This window comes from Lissotriton helveticus, chromosome 2_1, assembly GCF_964261635.1.
Source record: "Lissotriton helveticus chromosome 2_1, aLisHel1.1, whole genome shotgun sequence".
Lineage (NCBI taxonomy): Eukaryota > Metazoa > Chordata > Amphibia > Caudata > Salamandridae > Lissotriton > Lissotriton helveticus.
In genome coordinates, this window is record NC_136059.1 from 1,025,040,311 (window position 1) to 1,025,060,980 (window position 20,670).

The window sequence follows — 20,670 nt, forward strand, 5'->3', positions numbered from 1 at the left end:
TCAGGCAAGTGCCTCCCTTAAGTCTCCTTGTTGTGTTATGGTTTATATTGTTTACTAATGGGGAGCTACGGACACGGGGTACATGTGTACGAGTTATTTGCAGGCTTCTCACCCAGCAGTTTCCCTCCTATTTTCGAAAGTATATTCTTCAATGGCTGAAGTGTGGGACTCTCTGTGGTCACTCTTGTGGGGGCTGATACTCTTTCTCCAGCCCACCTCGTAGTCCATTGAGCAGAGCCGCTAAATGGTAACGCTTGAAATCAGGGGGTGCTAAACCACCATTATTCACCGAAATGTGCACAGTGGCCAGTGCCACACTACGTCTGCCTACGCCACATAGTAAGTCTACTACAATACAATCAATTTCTAGGAGTGTGCTCCATCTGTTCATGAAGTATCATAGCATGTCGTTGGCATACAAAGAGACATAGTGGGTCCTGATGGAGATTTCAATGCATCGAAAAGACCTTGTCTTACTGGTTGTGCACACCAACAGCTTGATCGCTACGGTGAACAGTAATAGGGCACTGCCATTCATTATAGCAAAACTATTTTGTATATTTGAACCTGTTTGGCGGAATATTAATCCTTCAACTCATCCACTTTTAATTTTCACGTCAGAATCTCAGTTCTCAGTCTACCCCATATCCTTTATAGAAGCGGTGGCTTGTGGTCAGAATAGTTCTCTACGGGTATTCTGTGGGGTCTACCACTGCTTGTATTTGAGGGGCCCAAACTGTCTCGAGAGACCAGACAGTCTAGTCTGATATGCCTATGAAGTTAAAGTAGGAGTAATCCTTAAGATCGGGGTGATGTACCCGCCATGAATCAATCAGCCTCACTGTACTAGCCAATAGTTTAGTGCCCTTGTAGTCTTATGTGTGGAGCATGTGAGAAGTGGTGAGTGCGACCTATCAAGTTCCACACTGCAACGCAGTTGAAGTCCCCCCACTACTAACGGGTAGTGAGTGTATTGTACTGTTGAAGTGCTTTGATAATTTGACTTAGGAGAATAATCGGTCTGTTTCTGTGGCATATATGTTAACTAACGCAATGTTCTTGCAGTGTATCTCGGCTGTTATTTAAGTATTGCTCTTCTGTAGCTATAACCTCTGCCTTCTTGAAACAGGACGCCAGGGCTATCCCATATAGGTACTCCCTGACATATGCAGAGAAAACAACGTGAAGATAGATTCAAATTCTCTCACAGATTAAAATGAAACTCAGTTTTATCTCATTTACCTCTCTAGCAAAAGTCTCAAGTATTTGCAGCAGACACGTCTGCATGTGTTAGACTCTTGTCCAAGGTGCAGGCTAAGCCCCGCATTTACTTGCTAGTTATCAATGAGGTTGTAGCAGTGCGGTGGATTTGTGGTTCGTGCTCCCGCCCACAGACTGCAGTTTCGTACAGGATAGTGTTTGCAGGATGAGATAGGAGAGGCAGTTCTACATTGCAAACTTCTTTTTAGGCAGCGGTGGCTTTCCCGGCTGGCTGTCAGCTGTGTCCTCTGGGCCGATCATGACTTCCCATTTCACTCTCCGTCACATCAGCAGAAGCAACAGTCTTTCAAGTCCTCCATGGACTGCTGGGCATCAAAGTGGTACTTGATCTGTACTAGTCTTAGTGCTACTCACATGAGAACCATGCTGTGAGATCGGGTGGTGGGGGTGGGGACCACGTCATGGCACAGGATAATCATGGCTTTACTTTCTAGAAGAGTCTGTTTCTCTGGATACTCCAAATACTGGAACACACTGGAATTCTCCTCTTAGACAGGCTCTCCTCTTGCACTGACAAGCAAAATCTGTCCATCACAGGTAGGTTTCAAGGCACTTCAGCAGACCCTCCGCTCTTACAGCAGAAAGTGCAAACTAGAAGGGATGTCCACTCACATATGAGAGACTGGATGTCAGGCTGATACCAGCCCTGGTTATAAAATAGTTAATAAAGTATAAAAAGGAGTGCTGCCGTCCTTGGTCAAGCAAGAAGAACCTGGGACTGAAAAAAAGTATGGTCGCTTGGATTCCATTTTTAGACATACTTGCCACACAGGCAATGTGGAGCAACTGTCTAAGGCTTCAAAACTGGCTTTGGTGAGATCTCTTCCAAATGTAATTTTCGGATTGCTCCTCAGACACAGTCTTTTTGCAAAGCGATAGCTCTTAGAGCATGAAGCAATGGGCTGGCTCCAAATTTGAGTATAAAACATGGGCATAACTAAGTGTGAAATATATGCACCTGCTTGTCATCCGCCTTCCAAAAGCAGTTATCAGGGACAAAGGCACAACCCCAGCCTAGAAATGCCCTCACCTTGAACAACAACAATCACAGCCCCTACAATCTACCAAATGGCAGTGCACAGGAAGACCTAATCAGCAGTTCTTTGCTAAAAAGGGCCACATTGTATTTCTGAAGAAGACCTTTCTCAATCCTCCTGCGCTTCAGAGTCTGAGCCTCCATCCTGCAGCTACAGGAAAGCAGGCTGTCTGCTGTGGTCTCCCCAGGACAGATACACATATGAAAGTATGGTTTTCAGCCTTTTATGTGCTTTTATAGTCTTGCTTAGACAGCTCCTTCCTTCCCATGGAGGTCTTCTTCTTCCCAGAGTTATCATGGATGCACTGCGTGCTCAACTCCCCTTCCATTATTTCCTCATTCCACCCTGTAGCCAGCGGCTACTCTTCCCAAAACCTTAGAGGACAGTTTTGAGTGTTGATTGTCTCGAAGACACAACACAACAGGGTAAGCACTAAGCTATTTTAGTTTCCTTCTTTTACTGTTAGTGCCTGCCATCGAGTACGTGCTGAGTGTAGTGCTCTCTTCTGAAAACGCGCTCCCTTTCATCTAAATAGTGTACCCCTCTGAACTAGTCACCTCACCCCTGACCATCACTTACGTAGAGACAAGAAATGTACAAGCTGTACTTGCCTGAGGCAATGGCCCCCCTTGGGATTGTGGTGTTGGGAACTGTAGCATCTTTCTGTTCTCTTTGGCTGCTGGATTCAATCATCTTTGGTGTTGAACGGTGGTCATCGCGGGCGTCCTCAACACCTTAAACCAGTTTGGTGTCCCCTCCTTGCATCCCAGGCGGTGGGGTTGACTCTCTCTCGTCCTCTGCTTCTTCCTCTGGCTCCGCAGCCTCAGCCGGTCCACGGATGTCCTACGGTGTTATCTCCGCAATTCTCTCTCCTTCAGCTGAGCAGTACATCCCTGTCCTGTGTCCTCCTACTACGCCCCTTTTTGCCGGATCTTCTGGGTTTTTATTAGCTATGATGCTGTCGGGCGGCCTCCTGGCGTTATTTGTAGTAACTAAAGAGTTGCTGCTCCATACTTCTGGGTCAGCGGTGTCTGCCATGATAGAATCCCCGGCCAAGGCAGTCTCCCCACTACATCTGGAGAAACTGTTCTCATCCTCCAACTTGTGCCAAGCTAAACCAGGGGCATACAAATTGAATCCCACTGCCCCAGTACACAACATACAGAGTAATACTACCACACATGTGCTACATACTCACTGCACATGCATGCATGGAACATGCAGAATAGATGTGCATGGTTCTGGCTTTCCCATAACAGCGGAAATCTACATTAAAGAAGCCAGTATGTTTGCCTGCCATTGACACAGAGAAAAAGGTTTAGTCACATTAGTAAATTGCAAAACAGAACGCTACCATCACCACTTTATGTGATATACTCGGGGCTTTGGAGGTACTTCATTGCCCACTATGAGGGCACACTTTGTGCCACCCTCTAGGTCAAAGGCAAGTTTCAGGATCTGTCGGAAATTCACCTTTTGTGTGGTAACCCCGTATTTTTTACCTGTTGCTGGACCCTATACTGTTGCTGGCTTTAGACCTCTGTACACTTTACCCCTGCTCACCAGCAGTAAAATACCTGTGCTCCCCCTTTAAACAAGAGCGAATTGATGTATTCCTAATTAACATATTTAGCTTACCTACAAGTCCCTAGTATACGTTACAAAATGTCCCCTGGTACTGCAAGTTAAATGTTAATAGTGGACTGCAGCACCTATTGTGCCATTCACTCCAGTGACAGTGTAAAACCTTGCTTCAGGCCTATCAACGTAGCCTGACAGCGGAAGTATAAAAACTTCAATTCAACCTGTCAAAATAAATTATTTTGACAAATCTAAACCTCCCTTTGAAATATTAATAAGTTACCCCATAGCAGATGTTGCAGGTCACAATGCAGGGTGCTTGGGTTTTAAAAGTAGGACAAGTAGCAATGTAACGTTAACATGTCCTTGCAGTGATTAGCACCCAAAAACTAGTTTTCCCTGTAGCAGGCCTTGCTGTCCTACGTAGAAAGCCTGAGTACAGATTAAAATCCTAATACTGTGCCTTGGGGAAGGGATTAGCTGAAAAATAAAGCAAATATTTTAATAGTTATTACTTATCCAATTCAGTGGTCAAGTTGAAATGTTAATAAATACTAAAGAAAAGTAACTTTTAGAAAGTTACCTTACCCTGCCTGAAGTTCCTTGAGGCTAAATTTGCATTTGCTCACCCACTTCTGTCAGCCAGCAATAGGCATTTGAATAGGTGTGGAAATAAAGCGTGAAATGCCCCCAAAGAACCAACAAGAGGCTCACCTGAATGGGCAGAGATGAATGCTCCGAACCTGACAAAATATGCAGGGTGGGGGCTGACAGAATCCCTTTTGACATTACAGTGTCAAATCCTGCTTGACAAATATGCTGATTGTATACAGAACACTTTTGAGCCCACTTGAAAGGAAGGGAAAAAATGATGCCAGAACAATTCTGGAGTATCTGTCGTCCGGGTGTTGGAAAACTTAGTTTTGCGCTACCAGACTATTGTCTCTGAGTTTTAACTTGAGTTTGGTATTAAGTGTGTGAAGACACTAGGATTGCCATAATACACACACAAACAAGGGTGTGTTCAGGAGTAATTCCCACTCCTTAGCTCGTGTCAGGCATAAATATGTCATTTCCAGGTACCCACTTCAGAACACCCCTGGACCTGAGGAAGATGAGAGGAAGGACTGAACCTGCTGCTGTCTGTGACCTGAGAAGAGACGTGAAAGACTGGACCTGGTCATCTCTCTTGTAACCAAGACAAAGAAGTGGAATGCAAGGGTCAATAAGGATGAGTTCCTATTAAAACTACAGAGACACAAGAAGTTACAAGAGGCTTTTGTAGGGAAAGTGGCAGGGTGGTAATCAAAATCCAAACACGAAGTCAGGATAGATAAGAGACTTTAATCCATCTTCTCAAGTCACAGGTCAAACAGTGAAAACGCTTCTTTGGAAGGAAATTTCACACTTGTGTGCACACTTGAAACAGCACGATATTGCTGCCGACTTGCACTTGCACAACTTAAAGAGAAATTCCACCACACGCCACTGCTCGATTAAACAGTTGAGTTAAATTCCCATAATTAAAGAGAGTTCACCATAAATCACTGCTCGATAAAGCAGTCGAATAACAAAATACCTTGTTTATGGTGAATATGGTGAAATCCAAATAGACAAGATCTTCAATAATGCTGAAGTCCAATCCCCCTTCGTCGCCAGTGTAGGGAAAGTGGCAGGGTGGTAATCAAAATCCAAACACGAAGTCAGGATAGTTAAGAGAGTTTAATCCATCTTCTCAAGTCACAGGTCAAACAGTGAATGACATACATTCCATCAACTTCCCACTACCTCAACTAAGTAATAACAATTCTATAATCCCTGAGCAACTATTCCACATAGTGGTGGTTTACATATGTAACAGCTTTCCCTGTAACTTCCCAGCTGCCCAGCAGCAATTGGACCTGGACTGGATCCTACAGTCTCCAAGCGTCTTCCTGGAGCACCTGGGGGGCTTTAGAAGTGTACTCCTGTGGTGGATTGGGACTTAAAGGACTAAAGTCAGAAGCGTATAATCTTTGAACAGGATGAACCTTGTTGGGTTATCTGTCTCACGCTCCATCGTGGTCAGCATAAAATTATACCTTGGTTCTGGTTTACCAAGACTACGGACTATCAGTAGCACTTTGTGATTCTTTGGCGCAATTTCTTCTTTTTAAAAATCATGTCTCCAGTTCCTCTTAATGGATTTTAGGCATTTTTGGAGTTGGTTTTTCATTTTTACTCTTTCTTTAATTAAGTTTGGGATTTTTATTGCTTCACATTTCCAATTTATTACTTTTTGAAACTGCATAAATACTTTATACACTGCTACAAGTGAAACCTGTCTGATCTGTGCCCTAGCTGCCAGGGGTTTGTGCTCATGTTAATTTAGTGACTTTGAGGGTTCACCCTGTCAAGGATTGCGATTGTTTTTTAAAGTGGGCAGTCACCCACCCCAAATAATAATCAGATTTCTTACAGGAACTCACTTTATTACGGACAGGTCTAGGTCTCTGTGCACATGCTAGGTTAGTGTGAGGTCATGGATAAAATATAAGTTGGAATACCAGTTTCATATTTAGCGGGGCACTCAAGGCAGAATACCACACCCGTTCCCCTGTCTTAACACTTTGAAAAGTCACACTGCTCCTTTACATTTGGCAACCATTTTGTTTTGCTAGGACATACAGTATATAAACAGGATTGGTCACAAATTTCTTGAGCTAAACATGTTCACTGTAAAATACCAAAAGAATGAGGTAGGGCACTCGCCTGTACTGCTGCAAAACACGGACATCTGAACAGGCTTATGCATTATCTTATTTTATAAGCAGGCCACCCAATATTAGTTTAAACCAGAATAAAAAGATTTGAATCTGTGGGCAAGGGAGGGTAAAAATGAAAATTATGTTTTGTTATCAGCAAGCTTACTTTCGGAATCACTTTACATCTACAAAGGGTATTAGAATATTCTAAGCACAACCTACATTGTGTTGCCACCAAGACGCAAGCTCATACTAAATGGATATCTTTAACTTGACATACCCGAACACAGTGAGTCACAAACGAATCAATGTAGTCTTTGGCTTGATGGTTGTTGTACAGGTAACATCTGTAACAAAAAATGCACATTGACACAGCTTACATCCTGGCCGAGTAGCCAATTATTTATTCCATCCACATGCATACATTTAATGTGTACAACTTACTTGGAAGAAAGTGCTGGAGGACTAACAAAGACTCGCAATGCATCCTTCACCATGTCTTGCATTAAATGGGTACCAAACACCTTCTTGTTATCGACCAGGAACGTGGTCTAAAAAAAATTAACTTGTGTTCAGCAATTTCAACAAGTTTTTTCTATATATGAAGTTACCAGAATTACTTTACAAATAATGTGCTTTATGCGGTCACCAAGAATACAAATTAGGAGTACAGACTTGATCCAGGCATTAAACACTTTTTAAACACTTATAATCCTAACCTCTCAGGGCTCTTGCCCTTTTGGAAAAGAGTTTGATTTGATAGGTTATGTCTCTGTAAAGTAATTATCCCTCATTTACAAATGAATTAATTTCAGAAAACTATAGAAATATTTAACTTCTGTGAAGAAACACTAGAATATTTATGTGCAAAGTTATAATCACAACTTAAAAGACATCTACTGAAAAATACACTTCCTGGTTAGAAACAAAGCCTGCAGACATCACTGGGCATGCTAATTCTACTCACCCTTTTTCGATTGTTTTACGTAGAACCAGCCCATTTCTAGCCTCTCCACTGAATGTAAATTTAACAACGGCTGGACGTGACTATTGTTTTAAACACCTATACTTTGAAACAGAATGTTTTTCCAAAGAAATGTTAAAAAACTGCTAAATGAAGTCTAACCACAGAAGGAGACTATTACAACAACGTTTATTGGGTAGGGTTGAGAATGGCATAAGAAAGAGGGTGAAAAAAGGAGAGGAGTATAGGTTATCTTGAAACGAGAAAATGTATTTCTGCTTGAAATAAAATGCAGAAATAGGTTTTGGGTAGTTTCTTTTTAACTACAGGGTAAAAAGCCTAGGGATTTGCCAAAAAAACACATTATATAATGTTTGAAAACATGTTTGTAAGGAAACTGTACAGGTGAGGGTCAGGTCCAAAGGCAGGCTAAATTTGAGAACGAAGACTAGACTATTGGCCTTCTAAGCTCCAAGTTCCTTTTATTGAGGTGTATGAAATCAAATCCAGGTGAGTATGGTACTACGTGGTCAGAGAGCCACTTGAGGAGTTGGAAATAGAATCGACACTTCTCACTAATGCTGGTATCTCCAATGACTGAACACAGTGCACCAGTCAGATTGAATTACTGTACTATTCTGTACTTGGGTGTCTCCCAATCGCAATCGAATAGGCTTCAATGCATACAGAATGCGGCAGCTCGGACACTACTCGGGCTCCCGAGGCGAACCGCTATCAACACCACACTGAAGAAGCTGCACTTGCTACCAATGAAACAGAGAACCACATTTAAGGCTATTTTTATTGAAAAAACACTTTCCTGTCAAGGCCCTGCTTATCTGCAGGAGATAGTTACTCCCTACACTCCAAGCGGAGCTCGGAGATCGGCCGTGGCTAATTTGGCCTCTGTTCTCAAAGTCAGGAAGGCTAACGTGGTTGCGCCTTCAGTTGCTTGGCTCCCACAATTTCTAATTCGCTTCCGCTGTACCTTCGGCTGGCTCCCTCAGAATTGACATTTAGAAAAAAACGGAAAACTTGGCTCTTTGGTTCCAGTTAGACTTTTCCTGCTGTGCTCTACTTTTTTTTCTAATGACATTATTATTATTAGGAGAGCTGTGACCATGAGAAAGGATTTTATTGAATCGGACTTACCTGAAGCAAAGATCTTGATAGAACGCAGGGAGACTGCTCACTAAATTCACAGAAAAAGTCCTTGTTCACAAAAAAAGAAACAGGAGCACAGTTAATCTTATATACTCAACACTAATGTTGTCATCACAAAAGCACTACATAGAGAATCAAATTAACTAAACTCACGCTTTTCCTCGTCAGTTTTAATAAAAGTTCACTTTTTGTTAGCTTCATTCAGAACAATACATCACAGAATCAGAAAGAACTAACCCTCCACTGCCACGGAGGCAAACAACAGAAGTGAGTTAAAACATATTTAGAATGTCAATGCGATACGAATTCTGCAGTTGCACGAGGTTGTACATCAGAAATTGGAGAATAGCAGGTTGTGTAGTGACTAATGCGACATCTTCCGCATACGCTATAACGTTTTCTACGGGTCCAGTATCGAATAATGGAAGAATATTCGGTAAATGTTCCAGGTGTTTCAGAAATTAATATAGATGGCGAACAGTAATGGGGAGCAGGGACACCCCTGCCTTGTGCCTCTTGTTATTTTAAATGCCTCGGTCGGACCCCCGTTCACCATCACTCTAGCCTCCAGATCTTTAAATAAGGCTTTCACAGCCCGAATAAACCGTTCAACAATCCCTTTCCAAGACAGGGTGGCCCACAGAAATTGCCAGGAGACCCTATCGAACACCTTCTCGGCATCCCAAAAAAGCACAGCCATAGGGTCTCCTGCTATCTGCTTCACGTCAAAGAGTGTAATAATTTTGCAGACGTGCTCAATGGTACTTCTACCTGGGACAAACCCATGTTGGCTCTGGGATACTATCTTCTGGATCACTAGTGCCAAGCGAGAGGCCAGAGTTTTGGAGTAAATCTTCACGTCCCCATTAATGAGGGTAACTGGCTGGTAAAACCCTAACTCGTCCATAGGTTTATCTTTTTTAGGAAAGATTACTATTTTTGCTTTCCCCCAGGAGGCTGGTGAATCAGCCCCCTCTATGATTTGCACAAACAGAGCCTTCATAGTATCCCTCAGTTGCTCTTGGAAGACCTTATAGAAGTCAGTGGGGATCAGATCAGGTCCCGTTGCCTTCCCCTTTGTTAGACTAGCCAAAGCATTTACTATTTCTTCCCATTCAAGAGCTCTATCTAGCTGATCCCTTTCTTCTCCCATCAAGAGCCCTTCAGCAGGTTAGGTCAGGTATTGCTCTATTTGTTTTGCCCTCTGTGCTCCCCCCTCCATATCTTTCGTATAGAGAGTTTGATAGAAAGCACAGAAAGCAGTTCAGATTTCCCCTGCTTCAGTTCTCAATCCCTCCACAGGTTCCCTGATTGCCCTGATTTCATATCAGGTAGTTTCCTGCCTTGTTCTTACCGTAAGGAAATGTCCCACCCTTTCACTACATTCATACATCTCTTTGCGGTGCACTATTGCCTTATCCAGGGTTTGGCTTATTGTTACCCCTAGACTGATGGTTTCTATGTCTTCCTTCTGCTGTATAGCCTTAATTAGATTGCACTCGGCTTGAGCCAACCCATTTTGCAGGATCTGAAGTTCAACTTTCTCAATTTTGTTTTTCCTCATTGCAAATTGCATTGTTTCCCCTCGTACTCCTGTTTTTAATGTGTTCCATACCATGTCCAGGGAAGACGATCCAAGATTCCTTTCCAGAAACTCTGGTATCCACTTCCTCATATGCTCCACATATATCTCATCCACCAATAACGCTCTTTCAAACGTCCATGATGAACATGCTTTCGCTTGATCCCCCATTCCCTTTATCTCCAGCACTAATGGACTGTGGTCTGAAAGATATCTAGGAGCTTTTTCAATTACACTTCTCTGTCTGATCATGTGTGAGACAAAAAAAATATCCAATCTCACGTGTTTTTAATGGGGCGCAGAGTAATATGTGCTGCCGGGGGGCGCTAGAGGGCGCACTGCGTGACCGCTGCTCTCTGAGCCAGCTCCGCCAGACGGATCTAAGTCCAGCGTTTTCTTAACCCATTCCCTGGCGGGTGTTTACCTGCGAACTGGCGGTAATAAACATCGGAATGTCTCAGGACACCAAGGCACCCCCGTGAGCTTTTGGCGAGTGCGGAATTGCATGGGAACCGTCATCTGGAAACTCCGAGCGCACTGTACAGGACGTGGCAGGATGGCGGCTGCTGGACAGCGGGACGGCCGGGGAGTGCGATCGAAGGCACTGTGAGGCGGCGGTGACTCACGCGCAAGATCGGGACATATTGCGCCCACGCCTGCGGCGGCTGAGAGGTACGGAGCTCGCAGGAGCAATATACTGCCGAGGGGTATACTGTGGACATCTGAAGCGACATGGTGACAGCCGTGAGAAAATAGCGGCGCCCGGCGCACTGCTGACAGCGACTCGTGCACTCAGGTAGGAGTATCCTCCAACGAGCACCCTCCTGTCTCGCTTACCCGGTACCCTCCTGCGCTGAGTGCGGGGTTGGCCTCCCGGTACAACTCCCGTCCCTTGTCTGCTTGAAGTTGGGGCCCGAGTTCTGCAGGAGACAGGCGGCCATCTTGCGTCTTTTCATGCGGCCTAAATTCACGTAGATTGCCCATCAGCAGCACAGGCGCGGCCCCCCCAGTGCAGAGAGGTGTATGCCAATCCTATTTTCGCTGCGTTTGGATACCCTTGCTCTGCATACGGTAGAGCAGCACTGCAGGAAACCCCGACCATGAATCTCACAATCAGTCATGTGACAGAGGCTGGAGGCTGGCTGTATTTCGCTACATTGCTCATTTGTCTCTTGATATAGGGCCACACCAGAACTATAGGGCTCAGCCCCTTGATTTGTTTTGTGTGTTATCTGGAGATGTTTCATTCTACGACAGACTTTTTTGCGGCACCATCTGCACTGTCGCTTATGGCCTACCCATAATTGAAATGGCTGATGCATGCACGGATGGCTAAGGGGTGGTGCTGTTCATATTCGGCCCAAGTACAAGTTTCCTCCTGCCGGCGGACCTGGTGATGTGGGCATTGGATAGTTAAGGATTCTACTGGCTCAAGATCCTTCTGAGGAGTGCTCTTGCTTGGAATTGAAACACAGCAGACTGAGACGGTGCCCCTAGGTATCAAAATGGGCAAGCCGGATAAGCAGCAGTCAAAACTCACCTTTGAGTCACGGAGATAGGAAAGGGTCCCTACGCCAAATTCTGACACCGAGGCTGAGACGGACGCCCCCACCGACAGCGACATGACATCTGTCCTCAAAGCGATCCAATCCAGTCTTCAGGACATTAATGGAAAGCTTGATCACCTGACCCACCGCATGGATAGTATGGCGGCGAAATTGGACAAGCAGGGGGAGCGCCTGGATACGGCAGAAACTCGCATTTCAGCAGTGGAGGACGAAGCGCGCGCCACAACCTCTAAATGTAATGGGATGGAAAAGCTCCTGGAGGTGATTAAAAGCAAGGCGGAGGATTTAGAGGCCAGGTCGCGCCGAAATAACATTAGGATCAAAGGTGTACCGGAGACGACCAACACGGGCCGTATGGAAACGTATGTGAAGGAGCTGTGCCTGTTGATTTTTGGAGTGGAACATCTGTCCTCACTCTTCATAGTGGAGCGTGCCCACAGATCGCTAGCACCTCGCCCACCACCGGGAGCTCCAGCCCGACCCATAGTGGCTCGTATCCTGAACCATAGGGATAGAGACAGTATCCCACGGATGGCACGGGACAAACAGAAGGTGTCATATCAAGGCAATCATCTGGAGTTTTACCCAGATTACACGGTTGCGGTGCAACAGGCGCGCAAAGAGTATGTCAGTGCCAAGCTGAAACTGCGAGAGCTCAAGGTAGAGTACGCCATACTTTACCCGGCGCGTTTAAAGGTGATTTGGGATGGTAAACCAACAGTCCTGCAGTCGCCGAAGGCTGCTCACGAGTTTATCAAGAAGATCGCTACCAGGCGCAGGGACCAACGCCGTGCAGAGCAACAGCAGGATTCGGAATGAGGTGGTGCTCTGAACAGGACGATAGCGGCACTTATTGCCAATATCCTCAACATGCTCTAACTCCAGGCAGCAAGGACTTCATCTAGCTGATTCAGGTAATCCAAGCTCGCCAGAGATGGCTAGCTCGGTGTGTCGTGGAAACGGACGTTGCACAAAAGACTTCTTTGATGAAAATCCCCGAACTACAGTAAGATCTTCAAAACTGTATATTTTTGATGGTTCTTAAAGGTTGCATAGCCCCTTTTTTTGTGAGGGGGATGCATGGCTACTCTCCCTGTAGTACGGGCTGACACCGCTGTATAACCCCATTATGCATCCCGGGGATGTCCATTCCAAAACTTTTAACTTTGGTGATGTTGCTTGTTTTCTGAACTGTTTGCTGATACGCCCTCTGCTGGCTACTGTTGCATGCTGATTTCATGTTATGTAATATGCTCTGGGGGAAGGACCAACTATGGCCAGTCACTAACCAAATATAGCTCCTGACTCATAGGTTTCATACTGGGATACACTACACGGTTCTGATTGTATGTTACAGCTGGGAAGGACATTGCTGGTCCCACGCATGTTCTGGACTTTCAACAAACGGTCATGGTACTGTATGTATGAAGTAATGGCTCCCCGAACTGTCCTTCTTTTGGTTTTCTGGCACCATGATGGTTATACGAACTTGTAGGTGTCGAGCTGTTGGGGTATCCCGTCCCACTTCCCTGTTTATTAAATGTTTGACTCCTCCTCTGAGGGAGGAGGCGGATCTGAAGATCCTCGGTTACAGGTTTTGAAAATGGAGCTTTATATGTAGTGTGCCTTACTATATCACTTCTACGAATTTGATGTACCGCCACTAGTGATTCATGGCGGGGTTTATTTTACTTCCTTTTTGGGTTTAACAGGTATTCAATATAATGTTCTGGCCACGTCCATTCAGTTGTAGTGTAGTTCCTATCATCCCAATAGGCTCTGCGCATTGGAATAATATCTGCAATAGTATAGACGTAGGACAGAGGTTAACTAGGTCTTCTACTGTCGATATTAGACTTAAAGTTTAGTGTGTGCCAGCTAGCTCAGAGTTCACTAGAAACCTTCTCGAAAAGACAAGGAGGAGTTTTACTTCCTTGGATAGACAAGAAGGGATTTAGTTTCTGACAACCATAGAACATGACAACTTTGCTCTCCCCTAATCAAGAGTGTATCTCTAGAGTCGTGTGAAAACAAAAGACAACTTATTTTACTCAGTCAGTTCAGTGCATTCTTAGTTTCACCAGATTGTAGAGAAAAGGAAGAGACGGGCGTGTTCAATAAAAAGATGTTATTTATTGATCAGTCTCTTTTCTCATACAAGAGAAATGAATCGCTATTATTGCAATACTTATAGTTAAGTAAAATGCATACAGTAATAACAGAATTATAAAATAATACTGTAAAAGCATTGATATGGTTTCTTAGCCATATGATACTTAAAATGGATAAAATAGATACATACATATATACATTGACTAATCGTACTCAACTGGTGCTTCTAACTACGCCTACCCCAATGTACCTGACCTAAGCCTAATACGTGGCGGGAGTAGCTAAGTAGCAGTTTAAGTTAAGTTTGTTTTGCCAAGGGTCTGCTTCAAGAATTCTCTACAAAGGATGATTCAGTTCAGTACCTGGGATTTAGAAGGCTGGAGGGCTGGTATCTCTATCTCAGGTCTTGATATTCCAGCTGCCTGCGAGGGCTGCTTGGAAGCGCCGCAGCTGGATTTCTCGGCAGGAGAAAAGGCAGCGTCTCTCTCTCAGCGCGTCAGAAAGGAGGGGCAGCGTCTGTGGGCTTCGCTGTCAGCTGGGCTCCTCGGCAAGTCTCGCTGCTCCAATCTTGTCACCACCTCGTGTGTTTGCTTAAGGCAATGTCGGTATTATTTATACCTGAAAGGTGCCGGGATTGACGTAAGGATGGACATAAATACGTCAATAAGGATGTCATACGAACTTGATCGTTCGCACATTCTTTACTGAAGTTCTCGGCTAAATCAAAACAATGGCTGTGGGGATTTCCCAGATCGTGGTAGGTTTGATTTGTTTTGAGAACACCGTATGCCTATTAGGGGGCTGGAGGTATAGTGCTTGTCTAATGATGGCACGCGCTATGACCTAATCAGATAACGGGCTTCTGTGTCGTTGTGTGGCTAATCAGATAACAGATTTCTGTGCAGTTGAATGGCTGCTAGTTAATTATTAACCAGACAAGGGTCAGAAGCAGGGGGATCGATGCAGTACCCATAATAAATACATCACACCCACTCCACGTAATCTATGTCCATATTTACAAGTCTAGGCATAGTAAACATACTAGTAGTGCATGTGTATACCGAACCACCCCAAAATACAATCATTTGCATAATGAAATTTGGAAATGCGAAATACACGAAAAGATGAGTATAATTACTATATGCACATCAAGCAGTATAATAAATGCTAAATCTAAACGCATATTTTGAAATAAGCATGAATAAAATGCGGAAATTACACATGAAATGGCTCTTAATACAGAAGAAAAAGTCGAGACCATCTCATCACAAATTCATAATACTCGTGAATATGCTAGAGGGTAGCTAAAGTGTCTTGAGTAGCTAAATATAGAAATTTTGTTCTCTAAGAATAGTCTTACTTTAAGCAGAAGATAAGTGTCCCAAAAAATCGTAAATATTTAGGAATGGAAGGGGAAAAATGTCTCGCTCTCTGTAAAAACTGGTGAGAAAACTTCTTATTGCTTAATTTTCAAAGTTGAAGGCCAAATTCAGGGTGTAGGGAACGCCGTGTGCTAGTTTGTTCCAAGTCATTCTTTCTGCTCTGGTGAAAACATCATATTGTTGAGACTTTCGAAAAAACTGTCAACTGCTTCTTGTGAAAGTTCCACTAACTCGGGTAAATCTTGTAACATGCATTCATGAGCATGATTGCCTTCATTGATGTTTCGATCAGCATAGCTGACAGAAGGTTGTACCTGATCGATGCTGCTTTCATCTTGTACTTCACAACTCTTCAATCGTAGTGGTGAAGTCTCCACGAATGCCGTCATCAGGATTGGTAGCCGCTGGGGACAGCACAATGCATGAGCCGTTACCGGACCCAACAAAGTCTCTGCGTCCATTGGCACATCCGATTGTAGTGTCAGACAGGTGTCCAACACGCATTCTTCGCCGCATAGCAAGCACCTTAATACAGGCATAACACAACTTTGCCACATCGGTCTGAATGAAAGAAACCAAGTCATGTTCAAATCTTGTAGCCGTGCTAGTCCAAGGACTTTAGTTATGCGGTCCCGGTAGCCAATAGCTCGGATTGTTTCTTCCATTATCGTTGGTGTCTTGTCTGTGACGTGGTTTGCCATAGCGAAGTAACAGGATCAAAAATAGGATTCCTGCCACTAGTCCCAAAAGGAGAGGAAGTCCGCCAAAGATGGAATGGACAAATTCAGGAAAAATACCCAGGATGGCTTTGAATGGGGTTAAAGCTCCTGAAAACACTGTCTTAAATACACTCGCGATTCCGCTTGTATCAGAAATGTTTAAGATTTCGCTCAGTATTTCTGCGAAATGTATGGGGGAATTGGTTGATAACAGTGAATGAATCTCATCAGTTGTCCTTGCAACTTGGAGATCATACGTTTCTTTTGATGACGTTAACATGGTTGGTGTCTGTAGGAGCACTGTCTTCATTCTGCTTAAAGTATCAATTCGAATAGAAGAAATTTTCAAACTGGGCCACAACCTTGCCTCCCTGTCTCGGGCATCGTTCGGCAACAATACTCGTTCACAGCACATGACCTTCCTAGTCACGGTTATGAGATAAGGTTTTCCGGGCAGCAGACTGCAACATCTGTGGTCTACAATTAGAATGTAACTCCCATTCGAGAGTCTCTTAAAGAATGGTTCTATTTGTGTTGCAGGTGTGCCTAGCTGGTGACATGAATGGTTATTTGAGTTCCCTTCACATGCTCCATGTAAACTAATACCCTGACACAAAAGTGTACCGCTTAGTGACCTTTCACAATTATTGCCACTAAGGAACACACTTTGTCCTTTATTACTAACACATGCGTGTGTATAGGGCAAGTTCCATGTTGACTTAATGTATCCTTTACCCAACCTTTCATACTGGCCTGCCTGTATATATTTTTGGCAGTATTGAAACTGGAAAGTTGTTATCGGAATATTTATTATCCCATGTATTATCCATTCAATGACAGGTCGTTCTGACATTGTCAATGGTAATCTCTCAAGTTTTTCAATGCTCAGAATTGTATAGTCAGCACCCTTCTGTGCCAAACTGATTTGTTTATCAGTAAGGTTAAAGATATTAAATAGTGACGTTGTGTTGATTAAACGCCAAGGCACATAGCCTGAACGCAGATTTTGTAACGTCCAGCCAAGCTGTACAATAGAACGCAATTGGGACTGACCGTGTTGTAACATCAGTAAGTCTTGCGATATTATATCGATTGCTGAAGATACAATACTGTCCAGTGAATATATTCTGGAGGACAGAGTCATTAACCCATTGTCCACAACAGAAAGTGATTTTTCCAAATTAATACGGTCAATTTCCCGTATTTTTTCTGCTGTCTCAATTTGAGTTACTTTCCAAACTTCATTGTAAGCTGCATATATAGAGGCCGCTATGAAACGTTTTTGACGCTGTTTGCGTGGTCCCATAATGAAATCACGCAAGTCAGCACTTTCTTGAAGTAAAGTTAGGTGTTGCTTAATTTCTGCCAGTGTGGATGTTTGTAGCCATTGAAGGCAGAGCTTGCCCACACTGTAAGTAGTTACTATCCCTGGATGTTGTCTTTGGGAATATCTAGGGTCTGGCCTGGTCAATTTGAACCCCTGTATTTTGTTCAGGAATCTGTCTTGACAGTTATTTGTATCAGTGGGCCAGATCAACCATTGTTTCCAATCAGGATGTGTTCTGTTTTGGTTTAAAATATGGTTTACGTCTATCTCAGCATCTATAGTGCTATTACTGTGCGTTGTTGGCTTTGGAATAGACGGTTTGTTTAAGTCTTTGATTTTGGCTAAGCCAAGACAGGTAGTTTGTTGAATAGTGTCATTCAAAAATATAATTTGTTCTGGGATCATGCAGGCTCTGAACAATGATTCTATACCTTGTACTTGCCAATCTTTTGTACCCCAAACAGTTTTTGTTTCAATGTTACTGTTCCAGAAATCAAAACCAAATGTATTCATTTGCTCAAAAAATGAATCTGAATATATCAATTTTGTGTTGGTAAGCATGGTCTTCATACCTGTCTTATTTGACAATTTGAAATAAAATGTTTCTGCATTACTTGTGTTAAACCCTGAAAAGTATGGATATTTATCATAAAATGTTTTGGAACTACCCTTTGGTGGAGTAGCACAATGTTCCCATTGGTTATAATTTAAAACATTTCTAGGCTGTGCAGATTTATGGAGATAATGGTTACCATAGTGGTTATAGCAGAACATTTGATCATAATTAGATGAACCCTGCAAATAATCATGTTCTGTAAATTTAGCAGACATTACTAGGTCAGACATCATATCATTAATACTTTCAAAGTCCCAATCATCAGCAAATGTGCTTGGTTTTACAAAGTCACTTAACGAGATCTTAAATTGGTGTAGATACTTCAGGATTTCAACCGGGCCATAGATTTCATAATCAGTATTGTCCCATGCTACACCGCCTGGTATAGGGTTGGCTGTGAAGTTCACTGAAGAAAGTTCTCTTTTCTTGACGTGTGAAGTTGTGTGTGGTTTAAGGACCAAGTTGATTTTCTGGCTTGCTGTGTCCATTTTAGCATATTTTCCCTCAATGAAATGTCCCAAGCATAGTACCATGACGAGCCAAAGTATGAGGATAAATGCAGCTAATGTCACCCAAATTTCAATCCATGGAGAAGTCAGATAGGTTCTCTTTAGTTGTTGAAAAAGTTCCTTTGCTTTGTCTTTAAAAGTTTTTGTTGATGGCTGTACTTCTGGTTCGCTTTGTTCTTCTGAAGAATCATCGAAATTGATGAAGTAGCCGGATGCCGTTCTGTCAATTGTTCCAATTGTTTCTGGATTTCTTTTTGCTTTTGGCTTTTGCTTTGTTTCATTAGAAAATTCCGTAGTTACATCATCGTAGGTTGTTGTTTCTTGATGAAAAGCTTTGATTTGGGTTTTAAGAGGTTCAAGTTCCATTGCTTTGTTGCATAGTCCTTGTTGTTTCACTGTAGATTTTCCAAATGTGATCAATCTTTCAGTTTGAACCTCTGTGGATGTAGCAAACTTTCGTGTTCTGCTACTTCTTGGGAGTCCACTTGGCCTACTATTTGTTATCGGCCACATGATTGTGGTTTAACCAGGTCGATGGATATGACTCGGTTCTCCTTTTTACCAGCAAGGGGCGGTAGTACTACTGATCTTGTCCCGTTGACAGACAAGACAGGAACTGCTTTTCTGTAAGAAGGCCCAAATTCCTTCTTAACCGCGATCTTTTCTCTGACCAGATCCCCGACTTTTGGAATCCAGACAGGCCTTGCTGGGACAGGTGGTTTTTCTTCAGTGGTTGCTGGCTGCTGTTTCAACTTTATGTTGCTCAGGTCTTTTCTTGTTTCATTTAAGTCTGTAAAATAGCCAAGCGATCTTTGATATCAAAGCATTTTTCTTTAACCACTGAAGTCTGACTATCTAAGTCCTGGATTAACATTCTAGTCCCAAACAATAGTTCGTACGGACTGAATCCTTTCAGAGAATTTCTTGGCAGGTTATTTAGACTACGTTGGATACTTATTAAATGTTTGACCCACCCAGCTCCCGAACCTAATACCTTTGCTGTTATAGATTGCTTTATGCCTTGGTTTTTTCTTTACACCATCCCGTTTCCCTCAGGAAGGAAGTGAGAAGAGTCCCGCAATGCAATGTTCATTCTGGCCAGGCACCCCCCATAAGCTGTTTTAGAGCTAGAGTGAAGATTTTGGTCAGAACGTAACATGCTTCTTGCGTATATGCCATTATAGACTCGCAAATCTTTTATAACAGTTCTGGCGTCAGCCGAAAAGTTGGGGTCTACATTATAAGTGAAAATAGTCTCTTCATGTTAATACGACGCATTTTCATACTGGGTTCTGTTTGTTTGTTGATTTGATACCTTCTGGAGTGAAATGCCATGATAATAAACCGTTTCTCTCGCCACTGCGATCCCTGTTGCAGTCTGGGCAGTTATTTACAAAAATGTGATGATGCAGGCTCATGCCTGGCCACCAGTACACTGATTGTAATTCTTCCAGAGAATCTTTTAGCTTAAGGTGTCTGAGACCCTCACCCATATGTGCGTCTGCTATTAACAAGCCTCTCCTGTCCATGTTTGGCATTACTCTATCCCCCACTCCAGGGATTCGAGCAAAAGGAACGGAGTTTGCATCGATTATGTATGTATAATTGAGTGGATAATTGATCGGTAGTGCAGAGCAGTCGCCTTTTGATGACGTTTTTACTGCCAGCACAGTTTCACCGTCAATGTATTTTACTGCACGCTTTTTTGTAGCTACGGAAGCCGATTTAGTTGCTATCTCAGCCAATGAATTCCCTGCAACGTGAACGCCATCACGCTGATGACTCAGTGAGTGTATCACGTGTGTTTTTGGTAGTTCTTTCTGTAAAAGAACTACTTGTTCCCAAAGCACTTTTTGCTTTATTGTTGCACCTGTTGTCGTGTATTTCTATAGGTTCTGAATCGATCCCCCTATTCCTGACCCTATTCTGGTTAAGCTACCTAGCTAGTTAACTAACAGTCAGCCCATGAGGCAAGAAATTCCCCATGATGCAGATACCGTTATCTGACGCAGTCACACTACGGCACAGGAACGTGTTATCTGATTAGGTCATAACGCTTGAGATCTAATTAGACAAGCGATATT

The 20,670-nt window shown here is 43.3% G+C and overlaps 1 protein-coding gene across 4 annotated transcripts in view; it reads right to left on the bottom strand.

The window, feature by feature from the left end:
- NAA35 (N-alpha-acetyltransferase 35, NatC auxiliary subunit) overlaps positions 1 to 20,670 on the bottom strand; it is a 423,189-nt gene that overhangs the window by 142,982 nt on the left and 259,537 nt on the right. For all 4 annotated transcript variants that reach the window (XM_078675799.1, XM_078675796.1, XM_078675797.1 and 1 more), the window contains exons 13-15: positions 8,760 to 8,819; positions 7,088 to 7,194; positions 6,924 to 6,990 (exon numbers count right to left, since the gene is read on the bottom strand). In XM_078675799.1, the coding sequence (XP_078531925.1) occupies positions 6,924 to 6,990; positions 7,088 to 7,194; positions 8,760 to 8,819 (234 nt within the window). The remainder of the gene's footprint in view (positions 1 to 6,923; positions 6,991 to 7,087; positions 7,195 to 8,759; positions 8,820 to 20,670) is intronic.